This window comes from Camelina sativa, chromosome 17 (assembly GCF_000633955.1).
Source record: "Camelina sativa cultivar DH55 chromosome 17, Cs, whole genome shotgun sequence".
In the NCBI taxonomy this organism is placed as follows: Eukaryota; Viridiplantae; Streptophyta; class Magnoliopsida; order Brassicales; family Brassicaceae; genus Camelina; species Camelina sativa.
Window position 1 is genome coordinate 9684792 of NC_025701.1, and position 24201 is coordinate 9708992.

Consider the following 24201-nt stretch of genomic DNA (forward strand, 5'->3'; position numbering starts at 1 on the left):
TTTTTAGTGGGCTGCTCTTTTTGGATCAAAGAATTATAATATATGGGCTTGCCCCATTCTTTTCATATCAGCTAGGGTTAGTTTATTGGTGTATATATATACTCACGATCAGCAGCTTTCTTCTCCCCTACAAGTTCACGATCAGCAGCTTTTTCTCTATCAAAGTGAGTATTTTCTATTGCTAGTTAGTTAATATATACATGTTGCTAGTTAGTTAATATATACGTTTTGTATCATGAACATCTTATAAGAGATACATGTTGCTAGTTAGTTAATATATCCCAGGAAAAGCAATTTCTTAAGTTGGAAACAACTGACAGCCAGTGTTTGAGATCTGTTACTCATGAGTTGTTTTTTTTTTGTATTGTATGGCTAGTTACAGTACACACTGCAATGGGAGATTCCCAGGCTGTAAAAGCTAAAGGTCAATATAACCAATGGTTGGAACATGAAAGCAAGATGTTAGTCCAGCTGCTAGTGNTAGAGTTCGACATACTGCAAGAGCAACTCTCTTTCTCACTCTTCTCTCTTTCTCACTCTTCTCTCTTCTCTCTTTGATCCTAAACTGATTTGCTGGAAAACACAAAAAAAGAAAAAACTCTTTCTTGGATACTCCGCTCATCAAAGGTGTGATCACTGCGTCTTTGCCTACTCCGCTAGGACCACTGACGACGATGATGATCTGATTCGGCGGTGGGATGATTGGATCGACGGTGAATGAAGAACCTAATTGAAACTCGAGGGAACGAAGCGATTCGGGTTTGGTGGGGGGTTGAATCGGGGAAGAAAACGAATTGGGGTTATCGGAGAGATGGGTATCGGTCATTTTCAAGGAGGAGTAAGAGTGATGACGGAGAGGTTTGGGAAAAGAGCGGGAGGAGATGAAGAAGATGGGTTTGTTGGGGAAGATGATGGAGCGAGAGAAAGAAGAAGAACAGAGCTTGGTTTGCCAATATCTATGAGCTTGGTTTGCCAATTTGTTTATACCTCATTCTTTACTCTTTTTGTGATATATGTTCTGCAGGTGGATCTCTACTTGCTTTCTCAGGCAGCTTTCCCAACAGGAAGGATTGTATTTCAAGAACTTGATATGGGTTAGAGAGACAAAGGGAAAACATATCATAATTGACAATAATCCACCTCCGCAGCGGTGCTTCCGACAACGGCGACAGTAAACTGACAATTGATGGTAACATTCGCTAATTTTTAGTGGGCTGCTCTTTTTGGATCAAAGAATTATAATATATGGGCTTGCCCCATTCTTTTCATATCAGCTAGGGTTAGTTTATTGGTGTATATATATACTCACGATCAGCAGCTTTCTTCTCCCCTACAAGTTCACGATCAGCAGCTTTTTCTCTATCAAAGTGAGTATTTTCTATTGCTAGTTAGTTAATATATACATGTTGCTAGTTAGTTAATATATACGTTTTGTATCATGAACATCTTATAAGAGATACATGTTGCTAGTTAGTTAATATATCCCAGGAAAAGCAATTTCTTAAGTTGGAAACAACTGACGGCCAGTGTTTGAGATCTGTTACTCATGAGTTGTTTTTTTTTTGTATTGTATGGCTAGTTACGGTACACACTGCAATGGGAGATTCCCAGGCTGTAAAAGCTAAAGGTCAATATAACCAATGGTTGGAACATGAAAGCAAGATGTTAGTCCAGCTGCTAGTGGATGCAATCAATCAGGGTTTTCGTGATGGTAATGGAAAATTCAGCAAATTGACCATCGAGACAAGAGTATTACCAACTCTAAACCAAAATCTTGGAATTAACAAAACCTATAAGGAGTTCAAAAATAGGTTAAAGATCTTGAAGAATAAGTACCTAGGGTTGTCAGATCATCTTCGTTTTAGTTCTGGTTTTGGATGGGACCCTGAAACAAAGAAATTCACTGCTCCGGATGAAGTATGGGCTGACTATTTGAAGGTATGCAAAGTTATAACATGAATTTGTGAATATAGTAGTGTTGTTTATATGTCAGAATTACTATTTTTTTTTTTTTTTTAAATAGGCTCATCCTAGTAGGACAAATCTGCGTGATGACTCATTTGAAGATTTTGGAGATTTGCAACTGATTTTTGAATCAACTACTGCTACTGGAAGGAATGCTGTGGGATTAGGCGATGCCATTGATGCAAATACATATCAAGTTGGAGAGAATGAAGGGACAAATAATTCAAGTCATGTCCAAATAATGGAAGATGAGGAAATAACATATGAAGAAACATCTGTTCATGAAGTTTTCTCTGCATTAGAAACAAGAAGGGGGGGAAAGCTACCTCCAAAAAAGAAGGCTAGAACTGAAACTGATGCACTTAACTCAAACAAGGCTGTTGATGAACTGAATACAGTGCAAGATTTTGGTCAGCAGATATTTGGCATGATACAAAAAAGATGGGAAAAGGAAAATGAAGAAAAAGAAGCTGAGGACAAAGCTAATAACGTGTGGGATGCTATCAAAGAAATTCCTGATTTGGATGATGGTTTGCGTTATGAGGCCATGACATTGGTTCACAAGTTAGGTATGAAATATGGATTTGTCCATATGTCTATAGCAGATCGCAAGGGATGGATTCTAGGAAACCTTCATAAACCATGAGATTGAAGTTGAAGAAGACTTTTTTTTTTTTTTTAATAGTTTTTAGTTTTCAAATTAGCAATACCTTATGAGCTCTCTTTTTATTTTATTTTTGATTTCAGACATTTCTTCTTTTTAAAAATAATCAATTTTTTATTGTTTTTAATTCTTGAATGCAACTTAAACAAGAGATTTCACACAAAAAAATGCAAAATAATCGTATGTATATTGTGGCGGGTAAACGCATATTGTGGCGGGTTAAAGACTAAAGACCATACTAGGGTAAATATATATATGATTCTTTTCCTCCCTCATTTGTTCTTCCTCAGTTAGTTTTTAGCCGCCTTCCTCATAAGTTCTTCCTCTTTAGTTTTTAGCCGCCGGCGTTAACGTTGCTTCCTCGTAAGTTCTTCACTCCATCTCCACATTATTATATTATTATATGATTTTGTGTCTTTGTATAATACATGTTCTCCATCCTCATACATGCTTGTTCTCCATTTTCACAGTAGCCGTACGTTCTTCTTTTTTTAATTAATTGTTATATAAAAACGTACGTACGAGGATACACGTTTCTCCATCCTCATACATACTTGTTCTTCTATGTTTATTAGATCTGTCAATGGTTTTGTGTAGGATTTTGATAATGGATCCCATTGTTCATGAAAGCGAAGAGATACAAGCTAGAAAAACAAGAAAACGAAAGAGAAATTTCAAGTTAGATATTGATATCATGATGCTGGTTTTGTCAATCATTGCGAAGATTCAACATTCCGTTCTGCAGATACCACGCCAAATAAGAAAGTCAGCTACAAGACTTGGACATGAATACATACAATACCAATTGGTTCATGAGAAACGTGACACTTTTCGACGTTTGTACCGTATGGACCCAGAAGCATTTCTGAATCTATGCTCTATTTTGAGATTGGAGATGGGTTTGAAAGACACAAGATATGTTTCAGTTGAAGAAATGCTTGCCACATTTTTGTTCATCGTCGGTCAAAATTCAAGATATGTTTCAGCTGAAACTAGATTTCAGAGATCAAGATTTTCAATAAGTAAGAGCTTTAACAAAATTCTAAAGGTGCTAAAAGCACTTGCTCCAAAGTATATGGCTAAACCCGGGCTTGCAGTGCCTACAAAAATAAAAGATAGCACAAGATTTTATCCTTATTTTAAGGTATGAGATTTTTTTTCTTCTGTTCATTTTCTAGTATTTCAAAACCTATATGGCTAATCTTTTGTTTCTATTTTTTTTTTAGGATTGTGTAGGGGCTATTGATGGAACTCATATCCTTGCAATGATAACAGGACAAGACTTGGCTAGCTACCGTAATCGAAAAGGACAACTATCACAAAATGTGTTAGCTGCTTGTAATTTTGATTTAGAATTTACATATGTTCTTAGCGGTTGGGAAGGTTCAGCTCACGATGCGAAGGTACTAAACGATGCTTTAACTAGAAACACCAACAAATTAATAGTTCCAGAAGGTATGTCATTACATTATGATAAAACTAATATTCTTTCTTATTAATTTCATTTATATCACTTATATTTGTATAATTTTAAAATTGTAGGAAAATATTATTTAGTTGACTGTGGATTTGCCAATCATCGTCAATTTTTAGCTCCATTTCGAAGTACTCGCTATCATCTCCAAGACTTTAGGGGACAAGGAAAAGATCCTGCAAATGCAAATGAGTTGTTTAACCATCCACACTCTAGCTTACGAAACGTAATAGAGAGGATTTTTGGCATCTTCAAGTCAAGGTTTCTCATCTTCAAATATGCACCACCCTTTCCATATAAGACGCAAGTAGAGTTAGTACTTGCTTGTGTTGTTTTACATAATTATCTTCGTAGAGAATGTCGTTCAGACTTGTTTGAAGATGTGGCTAATGCGGAGGGAACTGCCGTTGATGAAAGAGTTGATGATGAGAACCATGAAGAAGAACAGCTTCATGGTACTCAAGACCAACAAAGAGTCCTTGCTAATAACTGGAGAGCAACTATAGCGGAAAACATGTGGACAGATGCTATGAATATGGGATCATGATGCAGTACCAGTGTGCTTTATATTAGATTGTCTTCATTTTTACCATTGATTTTTTTTAAGACGTTGAAATTTCAGAGGAGGGTGAGGCTCTCTTTTTTTTCTTCTCTATATTGTGATTTTCAACTTCAATATTCATGGTTTATATAGTTCAATGAACTCATTTTATTTTTATTTATGTCAAAATCGAATTGACCAATGACACGTAAACGTTACTGTCTCTACTTTTCTAAACAATCTCAAAACGATATATATTGTTGAGTTGTGGTCAAGCTTATCCGACATGTGAAGTATGAACTCAATGCCCTAAGAGATTGCTTAATAAAATTCCGTATCCACAACCATAAACTTCCTTTACTTATTCACATTGGTAGAATTTAGTGTAATCTTATTACCATACAATTTATCAAAATTCATTAGAAAACAAACTGTTGTTCATTAGCTCCAGAGGAGTAAAAAAGTGAAACTGCAAAGTTCCAACAAACATTGGATTAATTTTATATTGTTCACCAGTAGTAGTAACAATAAGAAAAAATCTCTTTATTCATCATCTTTCATGTCTTGGCCCCTTCATTTAAATCATTTCATAAACTCAAAATGGCACGAACCATAACCTATCAAATCATGAGATAATCAAACACAAATGGGTCAAGATCTTCATTCATCAAAGAGCTTAAATAATTGTTGACAAAAGGGTCTAGATAAAGTTGCTTACTAGGGTCGCGTTGCGTGAGTATTGCGGCGCTGCTGAAGTAACAATCAGCACCCATGTGCTTATAACGCTGGTAATAACTATTGAAGACAACAGAGGCATTTTGCTTTTTTTTTTTTCCTTTTTAAATATCAAAATCACCTAAAATTCAATAATCAAATCTCAACAAATCTCAAAACCCAAATCTCACCAAATCCTAAAAATTCAAAATTAATAACCAAATCTCCTAAAATTACACTCAAATCTCCTAAAATTCTGAAATATTAAAATCCCAGCAAATCTCCTAAAATTTCATATTCAATACACCCCCCGTAAAGTTTTTGGAGTATGTATTTGGTGTCTGGTTATACACCAAACTCTCTGGTACAGTAATTAACCGGTATATTTGTTGGTCTACAATTTGATACACAATGGTAAACCTTCTTGTTGAGAAACCAAACCAAACCAAAAATTACAAATGATTTGAAATCACAGAACTGAAGAAAACCAAATCGAATGTCTAAACCATAATTAATTTGGTTTTCGTTTGACAAGATTTTATTAACCTAACCGAAATCGATAATAAACCGATATGGTTGTGGCTTGGGTGGGTAAAAGTGATAATATTTTCCGGTAGCTTATTCTTCCCGAGAAAATCAACTGAGAGAAAAAACAAAAAAAAAAATGGAGACTTCTCTGAGATATGCAACCAATTCCAGGTCTCTAAAGATTCATGCCAAGGAGAAGTTTCCGGTGAACTCCAAAACTCGCCTACAGGTGAGTTTTTCTTCAAATTTGTGGCTGTTAATGGAAGGATTTTAGAAGCTATTCTTTACAAAAACTAGTTCGCTTTGTTCTGTAACGCTCTCTTCAATTTGATTGGGGATATCTTCTTCTTTTGATTTACTTCCCAGATGTGATTATTAAATGCCGCCCAAAAGGTTCTTACTTGAGATTTTTATAGGTTATGATTTTGAGGGTTTATGTTCTTGCCTCTTCGATATTACAGTTAGTGATGAGATAGGCTTTAGTAAGACTATATATAGCTGTTTAAGTTGAAAGAAGAATCGATAGCTTTTTTGGGAAGATTATACTAATGGAGAGATATTGAGTAAAGACTGTTTTTTTGTGTTCTTACTTTCTTATGTTGGGTTTGGTACATTTTGTGATTAGCTTCATGGAGAGCTAGATACAGGAGCTGGAGTGCCAAGTTACTTCTGTGCAATGATTAGACACTTTTTCCCTCAGGTTTTCATCTTAATATATTTTGCGTTTCTTTCCTTCCTTGAGCTCTTTTGAACCTTTTACAAACATACGAATGATTGCCTTATATAGGCTTCAACAAGTCTTGGAGTAGGTTTGCATTATGATAAACGCGAAAAGCTTCGGTGTCTTGTACGTGGGAAGAAAAAGTTTCCTGTGATAACTGATGAGCTTGTAACCTTTAATATCAAAGGAAGATGTGATTTTGACCAGGACTTTGTTCAGGTTTACCCTCTTTCTTGTTTCATCAGTTATGTTTGTTTCTTATAGAGTTTTAGTTAACAATGGACTGAGGTTTTGTGATTTCGCGCCACAGAGGAACGCTAAAGGAGCTGCTGAATTTGACTGGAACATATGGAAGTTTCAAAAAGATCAGGATTTACGCCTCAGAGTTGGCTACGAGATGTTTGAGAAGGTATGCCAAAGAGCTCACCGTTTAAACAAAAGAGAACAATAGCTCTCACTGGATCGTTGAACACTAACTGTTTGGCTTTCCCTCTGTTACACAGATCCCTTATATGCAGATTAGAGAAAACAATTGGACTTTCAATACCAATTTGAAAGGAAAATGGAATCTGAGGTTTGATCTGTAATGAGTAAACAAGGAACAGAAACACAGATTAGTAAGATCACTTTTTCATATCTGTATCATTTTGAGAAATGTATTACTGATAGAAAAACTCACTTTAATTCAACCAACTGAGAGCAAATTCAGAGATCATACTCTTGCTATTGTCATCATCTAGGCTCATATAGCTATTTCTATGTCTAATAGAATCCGTATCTAACTAGGTTTGACTAAATGTGTGGTCACTAATTGTATGTTCCTTAGAGTTCTCCTTTTACTTTGTGATACTTGGTTAACCGGGATATACATACCAAACCAATCTCAAGCAAACCAAACCAAATAATCTTTCTCTTTTCTGTGCCAACTACGATGCACTTCGTATTCCAAAATTTCTAAACATGTGTAATGAAACGATTCACAACCAAACGTCAGAAAATCCGGTCATCTCAGGTCGGTATAGTCTGGTTTTCTTTCATGGTTTTGGTTGACTTTGAGATCGTGATGCTTCTAATTAATATGAGCCTTGAACATCACCATCAGTATCAAATTGACATAAAATGAGTCCCACACACACACATGTGAAGAAGATCTTGTTCTATAAAGATTTGCTTCTGATGGTCATGAATCAAAGACGATCTTTCGTAACACCCCACAATCACCAAAGAAGAATCATTTAACCATTAGTTTTCAAAGTCAACAGTAAATCAAATAAACAGTGACAAACTTCACATAATATTGGTTAGTTATTGGCGGTTTTAACTAAACACCACGTGATAATCTATGCATATTAAGCCCCAAACAACGGTTTAGTAGAGACGGCTTTAAATTCCAACATACTAGGGGTCTCTATTAGGGTCTCTATTATCTTGTTTTATAGACTAAAATTATTAAAATGTTTAGATAATTTCATTGACTAACAAAAATTAATTCCACTTTGATTGTGAAATACTCGAAGGCCATCTTGAAAAGTTAGACAACACTGGAAATTGCTCAAGTCATTGTCATAGCTAGACATTGTGGCTTAGAGCAATTTGGTGCCCACAACTGATTGAATTTGGTCAATTTCAATGCATTTTCCCCAAGGCTGCAATATGTTTTCAAACTTTCAATAAATTAATTAGTGGAGGAATGAAGTTTCCTCCTCGCGCTGACTAATTTTATATGCTAGTCATGCGAGATGATCATAGACTTACCCATAACCATAATCATTTAGTTGTCTGAAAAAAAGGGGTTGTAAAGTGACATGTTTAGTCTTTAGATGTGATCTTCGTATTAATCTTATCCCATACTTTAATAAATTTAACGAGAAAATTATAGAGCATGTGCGGAGAAGAAGAAGTGGGCGGTGCGAGATCAGAAAGTGGAGAGTGCACTCAGAAGAGAAACAGTCAACAAGAAAATTAATGCTAATTTTTAATTTTTCTCCGAGTTACTATATTTGGAAACTCCTAATTCACACGTTTCTCCTCCTTTAATTCTCTTTGGGAAGGTTAAGTATAACCTGTTACTAGTATTAGTTTTTGTATAACCCCCTTAAGCTTAATCATTAGTAAATGTAATAGGTTATCAAATACCATCCGTTTTATAAGTGTCGTTTTATAAAGTCTACTTTTGTGTTGTTATTTATTTCTATGTAAAAATTTTAAAGTAAATTTCAAATTTCTATCTACTATTTTGGCTTATCAGTTCATTCGAAAACAAAACTTAGATATTGTATTCACAATATATATAGTAAAAATTTACAGATTTGTTTACTAAGCGACACATATAAATTATATTGATCGATGGACTCATTGTTTGTTAATTAGTGTCACGTTTAAGGTGTTTCCATTGCTTCTTTCCTTCCTCCACATAAAAAAATGTTCTAAACAATTCAGAAAGAAGAAAGAAATGAAATATGAATGATATCTCGAAACTAGCTAAAAAGCCTTTATGATAAATATTGACAAGTGTATCTCCACTTTCTTCACCAATTCGTTGAGTCTCTTACACCTGTTATTGAAGTTAGCTATGTATCATCATCGGACACAAAGGTTTTAAGACCATTGACAAGAGAGTAACGTATACACGAGCACGACCATATATTCGGCCCATTGTGGTTACTGTTCTCCACATTGTTGATATATCTAGAACATATAATTCAACTCTAATAATACTAAACTTGGAACAACTTCGATACATATATATTAATTAGTACCTTTACCGAAATAAAAACTAGAAACAGGTCATTAATAGACCTTGTATATTTGCACGTATTATATATATATATATATATATATATACAAGACGACACTCTATATTGTATATCTGTCTATTTGAAATGCGTATATTTTGTATAAGAAATTTCCTAAAATATATAGAGTGTCGTATTGCAGTTTGAACACAAACAAGCACGCAGTCTTCGTTTTCTTAGGACGGTTGGGCTGACACGTATCAGTTAATATAAACGTGGCATCATTCTGATGGCGGAGTTTTTTCCCTAACAAAGTAATGTATGTACCTCAACAACAATTCTCCATATTCGGCTATCAAAGGTAAGGAGAAGATAGTAGATGCACGTAAGAAATCGCTTACAAAACCCTGAGATGTAGTTAGCATAACTATTTAGATGTAATTAGCATAACTACATTAAAAGTTGTATTTATTTAAATAATTTAATGCAGTCTACGTTTATGGTTTCCGAATATTAATCAACTAGCATTAACGAATAAGAATCATACTATTTCTCTACAAGCGCAGTCGTCATTAAGTTCTCTCCCACCAAAATCATCAGTTGAACAGATACTTAAAACTATCGAATTAGTAGTCTAACCTACTAGTATAATTAAATCCCTATTAAAAAAATGTGATTAAATTATAGACCAATAAACGTTGGAAAGTTATATTTGAGTGCAAAATGAAGGATCTTACTATGGACGGCTCGAGTTAAATTGGCATCTGCAATGCTCTTTCTTTACTAGGGCATCTTTGATCTTCACTAAGACTCTACCTTTTTATTGAATTTTCTTATGTGTTTATTTTTTATTTGACATAGCCTTTGTAATTTACAACCATCCATGGAGTTTTATTTATTTAACCTTTTTGGTCAAGAGAACATTTCACCTTTGCACTTTGAATGGACCATGTGACCAAAAAAGAAACCCACATTCGGTCATGGCAAATAAAAATAGGCGATTTCTTCCGTCTATTATAGTGATATTAGCTAAAGTTATTCCATCGTTTAATCATAACTTGATTTACTAGCTAATGCAAGATAAATACTTTAACTAATTAAGCGTTGTGTTGATTACTTACTTGAGTCATTTCAAAAATCCATTTAATGATCAAAAAGTTATTGTAAAGATTTATATATCGTTTAATCATAACCATATTTGTATCTTTTTATTTTTTTTTGGGGGCAAACATAGTATTTTGTATCTTAGTATTTAAAACTGACGCTTATAATAAAACATCTTAGTATGAAATGAAATACTAGTAATAAGTTATGCTATTATCATATATGTCATGTACTCTAAGTCAAATGCAAGTACTGATTAAACTGAGCGAAGAATCTTCGGTTAAAGTTAGTTCCCCTACGTACCATTGTCCAATGACAGAGAAACACAAGCCCACTGTTTTTCGGTTACATGCATATTTTTGGTACCACAACAATAAATATGGTCAGGCCATGCACTGCGAAAAATTTAAGTATCATTAAATTTCGTTTATAAAAAAAAATGTCAATAAGATAAACAAATAATTTCATTTCCAATGAGTCTAAGACCGAAAGCAACAACCCAAGTCACAAGTGTAAAACATCAAATATTATTAAACCCAAAACAATAAAAAAAAACGCGTACTAAATTACCGGAATAACCTTAACCGACAACGATAATTTTAAAGACAAAACCAAACCAACTTAGAAGAGAACTCTGTCTATAAAAACCTCTGCATCTCTTTCTCATTCCTAAAACCTCTCATCTCATCTCATACTCAAAAACTCAATCAATCATCTTCCAAACTTTTCAAACAGAACAAAACCTCTCTCTCTCTTTCTCTCATCTAACTTGCTTCAATGGCACGTCTTCTCTCCCGTCTCCTCGTTGAATCCAATTCTCCTTTGCCAGCGGTTGATAACTCCACGGCCGCTTTAAATTCCGATCTCGTCGTCATCCTCGCTGCTCTCCTCTGCGCTTTGATTTGCGTTCTTGGTCTCATAGCGGTTTCTCGATGCGTCTGGCTCCGTCGTCTCGCGGCCGGAAACAGAACCGCCTCAGGATCTCATCAAGGTCAATCTCCTTCGCCTCCGGTCGCAGCGGCTAACAAAGGACTCAAGAAAAAAGTCCTCCAGTCACTCCCGAAGCTCACCTTCTCCCCGGAGTCACCGTCTTCGGAGAAATTCGCCGAGTGCGCGATCTGTCTAACGGAATTCTCCGCCGGGGACGAGCTCCGGGTTTTGCCGCAGTGTGGTCACGGATTCCACGTTCCATGCATTGACACGTGGCTAGGTACTCACTCGTCTTGTCCTTCTTGCCGTCAGATCTTGGTCGTTGCCACGTGTCACAAGTGTGGCGGTTTACCCGGTAGCTCTAGCTCTGAACCCGAGTCCGTACCCGAGATTGAGATCCGAATCAAGCAAGGCGAAGATGATCCCAACTCATACTTGCCATGATCATTTTTAGTTACTTTTGGAAATTGGAACTCATTTATTTAGTTTCCTTTTGCTTTATTAGAAAACTCTATAAATTTAAATGCAGATCAGTTTTAGTGGGATAGTGTTTATTCACTCTCTAATGTGTACATGTTTTATTGTAATTTGTAAATGTTGTATGGATTATGGCAATGGAAATTTAACAGTTTGCATTGAAACCTTTTACAAGTTCTTTTAGTTTATCATAATCAAACTCATGTAATTAGTAAAAACAATAGAGACATTCTCAAACTTACTTTTTCGAATCGAGGATCAAGCTTGTTAAGTTTACATAGTTGACTGGTATTCAAAAAATTTGCTATGGAAAATATATATAGTATTTGTTTTCCAATTTTTTGGAAAAAAAATATATGTCGTTAGAGAGTATAATAATTTTAACTTTGTATATCATTACGTCCTCTTTTTGTGAAACAATTCAAATTGAACAACGACACTTGATTTAATATGAAACATATGATTTTGAGGAAATAGTATCGGGTCATTAGTGGACAGTGGACACTATCGATCGATAGCCTATTCTAGGAAGCTCAAGTTAGTCAATGTTTTTTTTTTATTCAACAATTAGTCACTAGCTGTAGCCACTATGAGTATTTAACTTGGTTAATAGTAAATTATACTATATGAATATAGAAACAAAACTGGAGTGCACATTGGATTTTCAGTTTGTTAATGTCTGAATGCAATATTAAACCATTTGAATAAATTTATTTTTTATATAAACAAATGAAAGCACTAGAAGGTGAAGGAGTATTTAATCAGGTGATTACATGAGTATTATTATAATAGCTAATTATAGAATATTCCCTAGTAATTGTTGTACCCACGATCTACCATCTCGGGCAATAGGCAAGAGGGCCTAAGTCAGGCTTGCCTAATGGGCCGAGGAGGTGTTATTGATCGGCCCATCAGGCCCGGAGAAAGGAAGGGAGCACGGAGACGTTCCGTGCTCGACAGCTCGCAGCTCGGGCCCGGTCAAAGATTCCCGCATTTAAGAGGGTTAATTAGGCTGCGCGGATCGCGCACTATTAATTCCGTATTAATTGAGTAGTAAATGGGTCGGTATAAATATGTAAGGGGGAGGTCATTTGTAAAGGATCCGATATTTTTTCCAGAAAAAGGCAATACAAATTCAAATTCTAAAACTCTTATTATTTTAGTTCGGAACTGTTTACGGCGACAAGCTCCTCCACAATTAAAATCACTTCGGAAGGAGAAGCATATTCTCTGTTCTCACAGTAATTGGGAAAGGTAACCTGGCCAGTGTGTATGGTACAAATTGTATGTAATATGTTGGCTCAATTTTCACTTTTCAATTTTCATTTTATTAATTTGTAAAGCAGCAAGCTTTTTTTTTTTTGTGCAAATAAGCAGCAAGCTAATTCTCGTGCTTTTTCAACCTTTTTTAAGTTTTGTTTTCTGGTTGTAGAATTATTACACGAGTCTGTGGTCCATTAATCATATTAATTTGTTGTGATTAGTGAATTTTCAGTTAAGATTTTTTTAAAAATGAATAATCCAAAGTTCTAGAAAAAAAATTATACATTACGCAAAATATCTACCATCACTCATAATTTAGAATGAGTTAAAATAAAGGGAAATTTATAAAAACAGGCATTATTATGGAGTGAGATTCGGAATTAGGCATTTGAACAGTGAAAGGCACAACAATACACACAAACATCACTGTGTCTGACTATTTTGCCCTTATGCATAATGAACAAGAATTTGAATTTCTTGTATGGTTGTACCGATCGACGCGATGTGATGACATGAGAAGCGTCTGAGAAGAGAAGCAACAGATGACGTTTATAACATTTTTTTGTTTTTGTTCATCAAAATTTTTAATGAAATACATAATGTGTTTTCTGTCCACACCAACACTAATATTTGTTTTATAAGTGAACTATGTATCTTATTAGTAATATGGTCAATAAATAAATTAGAATTTGGTTTTTCTAGGAAACTAACTGAAACAAACCACTACATCAACATCCAGTTAGCTATAGACTCACAAATAAAACACTACTCATTTTTTGTATTGAAATGATGAAGTCCATATATCCAGATGATTGGTCCACGTCCATATTTCCATGATAACTGGCTGAACATATCTTTAGAAACTAGCTGAAACAAAACAGATTATACGAGAAAGAAGCAGATGAAGGAAGTAAACACCTTCCCATGAAAGTGAAATTAATAAATTGCCTTTAGAAGACGTTGAAGAGAGTTCAACATTTGTTTCACCTACAAAAATTCAGATCAGCATAGTATACTAAGAGACTATAACACTTTTGAAACCAGAACATCCTCATAATGTTAGTTATAACTAAGTTGGCAACTATTCCATGTACCATAATACCATATGTTGGAGATATCTAAATTTTCTGTCCATCTAGACTAAGATGGTTCAATGAACCCAAAGGAAATCAATATAACAATACGGTGGTGTTCATAACTATACCCTAAAACCAAGAGGGATGAATGAACCCAAGGGGAAAAAATTTAACTACGATGTGATAATCAAAAATATACCCTAAAGCCAAGGCAGATGACTAAACCCAAGTGAAACCAAGTTAATTTTGCTGTGGTAAGCAAAACTATACCCTAAAGCCAATGCAGACAAATGAGAACCCAAAGAGAAACAAATTAAACTCGCAGTGATTATATGTGCATTGCCAAATATTATTTCCTTACCTTTTGACAAATAATTGAATTTCTTAGCGATTGTTGAAACTGAAACGAATGAGAAAGATAGTTGAAAGTCACACACAGAAAAATGTTCAGAAAATTGCACAAAACAAAAAAAAAAGTAATTACGAAATTTGAGTTTGGTGATTCAAAGCAAACGAGAAGAGGATAAAAACATATATATACTGCTCCATGGAATTCCATGGTCATACCAAAATCAGGGCACAACATTGGCATATTTATCGATTCGAATCTCCACTCTGACATACTTCTTATTTTTCATTGAATCTCGCCCAGATTGGCACAGCAATCTACCATAGCAAACAGAGCCATAAAATAAACATATCAACATAAGTCGTTATCATTGTTCGCCTTAAGGCTAGACGACCGTGGGAGTAAAGACCGCGACGACTGTATATTGAATTCGGTGGCCTTAGTTTCCATGATTTCTCCGTCGCCACTGCAACAAGCGCAACCACACTCAATCGACACATATTCCTAATTGTTGCCATGATAGTAGGAATACGAAACCAAAGCGTTGTGGAGTCNAATCTCCACTCTGACATACTTCTTATTTTTCATTGAATCTCGCCCAGATTGGCACAGCAATCTACCATAGCAAACAGAGCCATAAAATAAACATATCAACATAAATCGTTACCATTGTTCGCCTTAAGGCTAGACGACCGTGGGAGTAAAGACCGCGACGACTGTATATTGAATTCGGTGGCTTTAGTTTCCATGATTTCTCCGTCGCCACTGCAACAAGCGCAACCACACTCAATCGACACATATTCCTAATTGTTGCCATGATAGTAGGAATACGAAACCAAAGCGTTGTGGAGTCGGACTGATTGATTTTGGTAGAGAGCAAAAGAATTGAGTTTGCTGTCACGAACAGTAAACCTTTTTTCCCAATTTTAAAACTGCAATCTGCCCATAAAAAGAGATCGACAATAACATTAACAAGACGAGGGTAGAATAGTCATTTTGCAAGTTTTGAATGCCTAAAGTCGAAGACTATTTCGTGAATGCCTAATTCAGAGGGGCAATGGGCTTTTGATGCCTAAATTTTAATTAACTCTAAAATAAATGTGGAAATATCATAAAACTAATATGTTATAGGGATAGTATAATATAATTGAAAGAGTCCAAATGACTGCAAGAAATTCTTTTTGTCTTGCATTCTAGCTTTTTAAGTTGTGACCTAACAAAATAGATGTTTTAGGAAGGGAACTATAGATTTATAAATTAATGCATGATTTAGTTTATAAACAACAAATGGGTGAATAGTTATATAGAAGCTAATTAACATGAGTATTATTCGTTTCTTAGAGGAGCCGTTGAATTAAATATATACGGCGGATGCATGGTCCACCGGTCACAAGCATGTCCACTACGGAAAGTGCCTACTATTTGTGCTTAGTGCTGCTAACCATATTGTGTAAGGGATATTTATATTTTAATTTTAATTAATTTTAAAATCAACGAAAACTTATGACCATTAATCTAAAGTTCAAATTATAGTGGACTGTGAGAGAAATCATATTATATTGAACATTTATGCATATAAATAGTTAAATTACTGAAATCATATATATTTTCTTTCAAATCAAAGACGAAATTTCTTAATATAATCTCTTAGATTATACTAATTCACATGCCTTAATAAAATGGTGTTAGTCTGAAATTCAATTTATGGATATCTCTTTTGTTTAATTAGTAAGGATATTTGTACTGGCCTGCATGTGTGTGTGATGTACTTTAAAATCACAAACTTTAAAATCACAAACCATAAACAGAAAGTTTCCAAAAACAATAAACATTTTGTTGATAATAAGACCAATTTCGGGAAGGTGTAGCGCTTATAACTCTTTAACGTATTATCAGGTACGTAAATTTATTACTACCATTTTTGTTAAGCTTTTTAATTTATTTATGATTCTCTAAGTCTAAGTATCGACTTTTGGGAATTAGCGTGATAAAAAGAGAGTATGAGCTTCAAGAGGATCCCTGCATATATATTGAAAGCATAAACTCATATACAATTTGGTTTAAGGGAGCTGAATTCGAACGTGAAGCTCGTGTGAGGTTGTTGCGAGGTCGTAAGGATCGAGTGTAAAACAGTCTTTTCCGTGTGCATGATGTAGTCAGTTATGAAGTTCCGTTATGTAAAAAGTTAGCTAGAGTTTCACGATCATTAATTACAAATGTTGTTTATAGTGAAATTATATCATGGAAATTTAAAAACTAACTTTTGTGAGGGATATTTTTGAAATCTTCTCCCAAGAAAGAGATGTAGAAACCAGAAAGTGAAGAGAATGCTTTATGTTTTGTCGAAGGACTATAAATTCTTAGACTAAAATGATGAGAGTTGTAAAGTTCACCAATGAGGCTGGAGATTCCATATTTTATGTTCAACACTAGTACTATTTTGTGCATTACTGATTGTTTCTGTTTATTACGTGAATGATTAATAACCACTTTTTAAAACGAGTGTTGCAAAATAAATATTTCCATATAAAAAGAGTATTTACCCGGTCTAGCTTCGTACACCATTGTTCACGTTGTTAATTGTTTCGAACTTAGTTATTATATAGTGTTATACATGTCAAAATTACTATATTCACATTTTGACAATCACAACGTTTAATTTGTTTGTTCAAAATATTTTACTGCATGTAAATGCAATTGGCAAACAACATAATTTCATTTTTCTGTTTCACGTTTACTACATATAAGAAAAACATGGTATATATATATATATATGAAAAAAAAGTGTGTGTTTATAATCTAAAAAGTGTGGATTCATTGTGTGTGTGTGCGCGCATATGCTAAATATAAACATAGACAGGCATATAAAATAGAGATAAAACAAAAATGGCAAAGGCAAAGAATCCATCAAACTCTGTAGTTTATATATACTAAGTGTCGACCTTTTAGCACGACTAGAAAGTTCCATTTCTAGTGGGTGGATTCGATCGATGATTTCACCTTTTATATATGCAGTTTAATTGATCCCTTTATGATTATAAAAGTTTTGTTTTTATGAGAATATTTGATAGTGGTGAAGAAAAGAAAAAAGAAAAAAGCACCGGTGAAGAATTTGAAAGCGTTGTCAGCATTTTTGACTGACGACGAATAACTAGTTGGGTTGGGTCATTCTTTTGATTCTCTCAACGGCCCAAACAGGGTCTTATTGGATTCTCGTAACGGCCTACGTGCATTTAAAAAAAAAAAATTGGGGATTGCCGAATATTTTCGGGGTATTGAACCCGACGTGAATCGAACACGCAACCTTCTGATCTGGAGTCAGACGCGCTACCATTGCGCCACGGATCCCCTTGTTTTATTAGTACATATAACTATATATATAGTCTATAATATATAGAATTGAAATAAAACATGGGAATTGTTTGGTCCTTCCTTGGCATGAATGAAATGGCGTCCATTGATTCTCTCCAATGTCCAGGTAAAATCGAACCCATCTCTTCTCCACTTTAGACTTACCAATTCTTGCTTTTTCCGGTGAATCATATCTTAAATCTCGCGTCTTTTGTTGTTGTTATTGTTTTGGTACCCTAGTCGTCGATTGGAAAAGCCAAGCTTCGGATTCCTTCAAATCTGGTTGTGTTCAGAAGAAGACCCGTGAATCTCAACTGGGTTCAAGTCGAAACTAAGCGAAGGTTCGTGTGCAGAGCGATTGGTGATTCCTCTACTCCGGATGAAGATATTCAGAATACTCAGAATGATGATAATGTTGTTGCTGTTGTTACAACGACTGAGAGTAACATTCCCAGTGATTCCGAGAATTCAGTTTCGAGATTCCGGAGTATGATTACCACACTCCCTCCTGTCGTCTTCGTGGTATGTATGATTCTCTCTTATCGCTTCAAGTTTTGGTTTTGATTTTTATTTTGTTTTGCCCTGTAAAAATCTGGTTTTGATTGATCTCTCCTTCACTATGATACCAATTAGAATTGATGTTGTTTCTGGATAGTTTATTAGTTTACTGTCCTGAATAGGAAATGTTATACGTTCTTAGTTTCGTTTAAGCCCTCTTTCCTTTGATTGGTGCTATATGTTAGTGAGGTCTAAAGTGGAAATGGCAAAAAGAAAACAGGTTTAGTTTCTGGTGATTCTTCTCTTCATTGGTGTCTTACGGCACATGGATTTGGATTTTTATTTGGGTATTTTAAAATCTTCTCTGTTTTAGATGAGAAAGTGCTCAGGGAACAGCGTTTGGATAGGGATCTGCATCGCAGCTACTGTTTTGGTCGCTGCTATTAGGGCTTATGCAGTCAGAAAGTCAAGAGATAACCAACCTGCTGGCTCGGTTGCTGATCTTGTCAGACGTGGCCAGCTAAGATCTGGTGATAGAAGAGGCATGTATGAAACTCAACGCACACACTCTTTATCTTCTTTACAGTTCTCACTCTAAATAACCAAAACTTCGATTCATATGTAGATGGATGTGTGTTACACAGTTTGGTCTAACTTGTCTAATCGTATGATGTTTTTCATTTTTTCTTTATCAGCTCCAAATCTCTTAACTACGAGGATCCTTTCAACAATCCATTTGTGAAACTTGATCAAGGAAACTCAACGGTAGAGATGTGCGGGAAAGTCTATCGGCTAGCTCCAGTCACACTTACAGAGAAAGAACAAACTATTCATCAGAAAAGAAGGTCAAGAGCATACCAATGGAAGAGACCAACGATTTTTCTCAAAGAAGGAGACTCGATACCGCCTGATGTTGATCCTGATACAGTCAGATGGATACCAGCCAATCATCCGTTTGCAACCACGGTTAGCGATATTGATCAAGACCTTGCCCAGACCAATGTTTACCAGAAGCAAGGTGTTCCTTTCCGGATTCGAGCTGAGCATGAAGCTATGCAGAAAAAGCTTGAAGCTTTACAGAATGTAAGCTTTTTTTTTTCTTTCTCTCAGAGCTAATATTTGTATTTCGTGGGAAATCAGTAGGGTACCAAGAATTATGATTGATGAGTTTGTTTTGTACAGGAAGAGAAACTGAATAATCTGAGTATTGACAGTCAAAATGCCAGAGATTTTCAGAGACCGTACAAGTTTGCAACCAACCCCGACGGTGAAAATATCCAGAAGAATCCTCAGGATAATCTTACAGGCAATCCATCTTCTGAGGAGACGCAAAAGACTTGAGACTCACTAAGCTAGTTGTACTGTACATACAGTTTTCCCCTCGAGAATCACACTTGCGTTCCAAGAAACTGTGGAGCTTTTCTTTGTAGTAAACCTCACTCCAAAGCCTAAATCTATGTTTTTTTTTTTTTTCTATTTACTTTGCCATCAGAATTTGGAAGCCTCAATGATTCTAAGGTATTGGTCATGGAAATCAGAAAGAGGGAAAATTACGGATTATTAGATTGATTTTAATTATAAAACAGGAAAAAGAAGAGAAACAAAAACGAAATGAAGGTATCTGAGAACCAAAACAAAAAGGGGATGAAGAGAATCTTAGGTACACAGAGCAAATGAAGAAGAAGAATCAAGGTTACAAATTATATATCCTTAGAAGGAGCAGAAGCTTGAGCTTGAGCTCCAAAGGCAAAGTAGTCTGTGATAACTTCCAAAGGCATGCCTTTAGTCTCCGGGACTTTCATGTAAACGAAGATCCATGAGATAACGCAAACCGCAGCGTAAATGCTGAAAACACCAACTAGTCCGATGGAGCTGAGGAGGACGGGAAGTGAGTAAGTGACAATAATGTCTCCTATCCAGAAAACCATAGCGCAAATGGCGATGCAGAGACCACGGACTCTTGTTGGGAAGATTTCAGAACAGAGGATGTTTGGAATCGGACCGTAACCCATCACGAAGAAGCAGAAGTAGAGCACGACACAGCTCGTGGAGAGTGCTGCGTTCACGACTTTGCTGATGTGGACAAGCTCGCTAATGACGAGAATGATAAGTGAGACGATGAGAACTGGGATTGTCCAGAGAAGTAATGACCTGCAAAGTGAAATAGAGATGATTTCAGAATCATGAGAAAACAAGGAAACAGGTAAAAGAATCTTGTAGATTTTGATATATATATATACCTTCTTCCAGAGACATCCATGAGTCTCATGGCAACGACAATGGCTGGGAGCATGAGTAAAGTTGTTAAACCACTGATGAGGAATGATGCAGAGATAGAACTTAGTCCGAAGCTCGAAAGAAGAATATCTACGCCAGCCCGTTCAAGAATCTGAGGAGTGTAGTAGAGAACTCCATTGATACCCGAAAACTGCATACAAGGTTAAAAAAAAGCCCACAAGTCAGAGGATATAAGAGTATTTGTGTGTGAACAATCAAAAGTTTCATCTTTACCTGTTGTAGTATCTGAATGCCAACACCAACGACCAACGCACGCTTGACACCAGGTTCAAGAAGAGCAGACCAGAGTGGTCCAGAGGCAGCGGTTTTCTCAGGGGGAACCATGGCAGATCCAAGCATTGATTTAGGACCAAGAACGGATCTGCTTACAAGTGCAGAAGCGTGAATGTAGCTGCCTCCACCATCAGGACCTCCTGGAACAGAAATGATCGAGCCACGGCGAGATTCAGTTCCATCTTCTTTAAGATAATACCTTTTGTATTCGCCGTTTTCATATCTATATCCCATATGCCAACCACCACCAATTCCCATACTGCTTTCACCGTTGCCTTGCATAAGAGTACTGTGTCGTCTCATGCTAAGTGTGCTTCCGCTTGTAGGATGCGGGATCATGTCCTTGTCCATACTAGTCGTCTGGCGTGACATTAACGGGCTACGTAGATCGTTATCCGAGTCATCATCATCACCGGCACCATCATCACTTGCATAGTCATCATTGTCTTTATTGTAATGGCTCTCTATGTCCTTCTCCCAGTGAGCCGGTTTACCGTGAGGTGCATCAGCATTAGTACTGAACATGCTTCCGGAATGAGGAAAGATCCCACTCCGCCTGTTTCCACCTGCTTCTGGCATCTTTTCGTGAAGACTACCGAATAGATTGACGAGTGGATCTTTGAGGATCATGCTTTGGTTTGCTAAGCTACCGTGGCGAGAGTGTAAAGCAAGTGAACTCTGGTGTTCAGGGACAGGTCTAGCAATGTAGGATTGATGCTCGTGTGTTCCGTAAAGACGCATTTGTCCATCCTCATCAACGGTTTCAAGAGCATCATCTCCTTCATGATCTTCCAAAGTTACTAAGAGATCCTCCATTGTTTTCTCTCCTCCTATATCTAGTCCTTCAACTAGCAAAGCCATCTCATCTGCAAAATATATAAAAAGAACAACGTTAAAAGCGTAATCTGAGTGATATATATAACCGAAGAAATATAGCGAGAAGAAACCTTACCGGTAACATCTTCTCTGCCACATAACTGTTGAAGAACCTTCTTAGCCTCATCCATCCTTCCTTTACTAACAAGCCAACGAGGAGACTCGGGCAAGAAAAACACGGAGAGAAACAAATAAACAAGAGAAGGGATGGAGAGGACACCGAGCATCCCTCTCCAGCTAGGCGAATCGCTTAGGGACATAGTGAAAACCATACAGTAAGACAAAAACATTCCACCAGAGCCAAGAAACTGAGGGAGTGTATTCAACTGTCCTCTGATCTCTGGAGGAGCGGTTTCAGAGATGTAAACAGGGACAAGCGTAACAGCGAGTCCAGCACCAAACCCATTAAGAAGCCTAGCAAAGCACAGAACATAGACATTGGGAGACCATAGCATGATCAAACCGCATACGAAATACATGACTGATGACAAAATCAGCATGGGGCGTCTCCCGAGCCAATCAGATATAGGTCCTGAACAAGTCGTGATGACCGTGGCACCTATCAGTGACATAGCAACCACAAGACCCTGAACAGAGGTTGGTAGATTCAAGTCGTTGTTGATATAAACCATAGCTCCTACAATTCAAATCCAATACACAACATAGCAACAATATCAAATCTCAAACAAGTTGATACGTTTGATGATGATCCAACTTGCGGTAACATCAAAGAGTAAAAGTAAAAAAAGAAAAAGGAAACAAACCAGCAATGGTGGCATTGTCCCATCCTTGCAAGAAATTGCCGATAGTGGCGGCGAGAGCAACGAGTGTCGCTCCCTTCATTGTTCAACCAACCCTAAAACACACCAACCAACCAACCAATTCAAATCAAATTCAGTGATTCCTTATTTAAAAGTTTCTAACTTTCAGTCAAACCATATAAAAAAAATCTAATATTTTCCAAATCGAGATCTAAATCTTCACCAATTCACAAAATGTTAAAGTCTAATAAAACCTTTTTTTTATTTTACTCAATTAGACTAAAAACTCTAAACAGAAACTCATCAAAATGGTAATGAAAATATACAGTACCCTCGAAAGAGAAAAGAAAAAGAAAAAACATATGTGAGACAGTGAGAGAGAGAGAGCAAAAGAGATTTACAAACAAAGAAAACAAAGAAGATAGATAGCTTCACTTTGTGGGAAAAGAAAAAAGGTCTCACCTTTAGTAGAATTCTACGGCAATTACGAGGAAATGAGAAAGCTTTCCTCTTTGCTTGTAGTCTCTCCAATATATTTATATAAAGCAGAAGAAGAAGAAGAAGAAGAAGAAGAAGAAGAAGAAGAGGCGTTGAAATTGGTGTGATTATGATTTGGACTCGTTTGAATGATTTTTGCCAAGTTTAGAGATTTGTTTTTTTTTAAATTTTTATTTTTTCAGACAAAAACTCCGGTCGTGGAATCTACAATAAAGACAAAAAGAAAAATTGTTTTTTTTTTTTTTTTTACAATTATTAGTTTTTTACCACNACCACCACCAAAAAAAAAAAATGCGATCGGTTCCCAAGAGAGGGAGAATCTGCCGAGAAAATTCTCACCGCCGGGATTAGCTTTCCTAGGGAAAGTGAAAAATTTCACATTCAGTTTGTCTTCTGGCGGCTAAAAATATGAGGAGGAGAGCGATTTATGGAGAGAGTTGTAATGGTTTTCAAACCTTTATATAGAAAACTCATTTAGACTAATAAAAAAAAATCTAAGCCTTCTTGTACTATCAAAAAGTTTTACAAGATATGGGAAACAATAATGTTATTAAAAAAAAAAAAATCATTGTCATGACTCGTGTATGAGTAGATTTAGGAGGATGATAAGTTTAAGGGGGGGGTCCTTCTTATTGCAACATGGATTACGACTAACATTTTGGTTTTTTTCTTTTACGAAAACTTTAAATGTATGAAAGTTACATTGATCCCAATTGTATTGTATTGTGTTGATAAGAAAAGTGGTCGGGTCGTCTGTCACTTTCTTGTAAAAGTTTGACCTTTTTTTTAGTCATTTGTTCTTTTTCAAATTTATTAGGAAAAAACAAATTTTATTTTTCTATTTTGCATGGATGAACCTTTACAATATATTGGTTAATAAAACAAAATATTACTCCATAAGCTTGTGTAAATGGTTTATTAACTAACCTAATATACTGAAAAACTTATTAGTCTGTTAGCAATTTACTGTTTATTACTTAAAAATGAGGTTTCAACCATTAAAACTAAAAAAGTAAATATTTTATCAACAGAACAAAAAGAAATAAGAACCCAATATCAAAACTTTTGTTGTCTTAAAATTAAATTTAAATAGGATAAGATATTC

The 24201-nt window shown here is 35.7% G+C and overlaps 6 protein-coding genes and 1 non-coding gene across 9 annotated transcripts; 5 read left to right on the forward strand and 2 right to left on the reverse strand.

Annotated features, from left to right (window-relative positions):
- On the forward strand, positions 526-2681 carry LOC104756434 (uncharacterized protein At2g29880-like). Of its 2 annotated transcripts, none has more exons than XM_010479030.2 (5): positions 526-944; positions 1025-1189; positions 1275-1367; positions 1580-1938; positions 2024-2681. In XM_010479030.2, the coding sequence occupies exons 4-5, from the start codon at positions 1597-1599 to the stop codon at positions 2609-2611; spliced, it is 930 nt and encodes a 309-aa protein (XP_010477332.1). In that variant the 5' UTR covers positions 526-944; positions 1025-1189; positions 1275-1367; positions 1580-1596; the 3' UTR covers positions 2612-2681. The 2 variants fall into 2 exon arrangements, with proteins under 2 accessions (XP_010477332.1, XP_010477333.1); XM_010479031.2 differs by having other exon boundaries at positions 1025-1171.
- On the forward strand, positions 3237-4650 carry LOC104759318 (putative nuclease HARBI1). Its single transcript, XM_010482265.1, has 3 exons — positions 3237-3773; positions 3856-4084; positions 4172-4650. The coding sequence occupies exons 1-3, from the start codon at positions 3237-3239 to the stop codon at positions 4648-4650; spliced, it is 1245 nt and encodes a 414-aa protein (XP_010480567.1).
- On the forward strand, positions 5970-7342 carry LOC104756436 (outer envelope pore protein 21A, chloroplastic-like). The gene is made up of 5 exons (XM_010479032.2): positions 5970-6115; positions 6512-6586; positions 6674-6826; positions 6918-7016; positions 7111-7342. Exons 1-5 carry the CDS (start codon positions 6023-6025, stop codon positions 7192-7194), a joined length of 504 nt encoding a protein of 167 aa, XP_010477334.1. The 5' UTR covers positions 5970-6022; the 3' UTR covers positions 7195-7342.
- On the forward strand, positions 11090-12019 carry LOC104756437 (RING-H2 finger protein ATL80). The gene has a single exon (XM_010479033.2). The coding sequence runs from the start codon at positions 11224-11226 to the stop codon at positions 11818-11820; it is 597 nt and encodes a 198-aa protein (XP_010477335.1). The 5' UTR covers positions 11090-11223; the 3' UTR covers positions 11821-12019.
- TRNAW-CCA lies at positions 17818-17889 on the reverse strand. The gene has a single exon. It is a non-coding gene; the product is annotated as a tRNA-Trp (tRNA).
- On the forward strand, positions 17984-19866 carry LOC104759319 (protein MULTIPLE CHLOROPLAST DIVISION SITE 1). Its single transcript, XM_010482266.1, has 5 exons — positions 17984-18019; positions 18133-18414; positions 18764-18936; positions 19086-19473; positions 19573-19866. The coding sequence occupies exons 1-5, from the start codon at positions 17984-17986 to the stop codon at positions 19729-19731; spliced, it is 1038 nt and encodes a 345-aa protein (XP_010480568.1). The 3' UTR covers positions 19732-19866.
- Positions 19932-23505, reverse strand: LOC104756438 (monosaccharide-sensing protein 1). 2 transcript variants are annotated; one of them, XM_010479036.2, is made up of 6 exons: positions 23436-23505; positions 22602-22693; positions 21914-22474; positions 20902-21827; positions 20631-20818; positions 19932-20541 (listed from the first exon to the last, which is right to left on the reverse strand). In XM_010479036.2, exons 2-6 carry the CDS (start codon positions 22678-22680, stop codon positions 20091-20093), a joined length of 2205 nt encoding a protein of 734 aa, XP_010477338.1. In that variant the 5' UTR covers positions 22681-22693; positions 23436-23505; the 3' UTR covers positions 19932-20090. The 2 variants fall into 2 exon arrangements, with proteins under 2 accessions (XP_010477338.1, XP_010477336.1); XM_010479034.2 differs by lacking the exon at positions 23436-23505 and adding an exon at positions 23061-23357.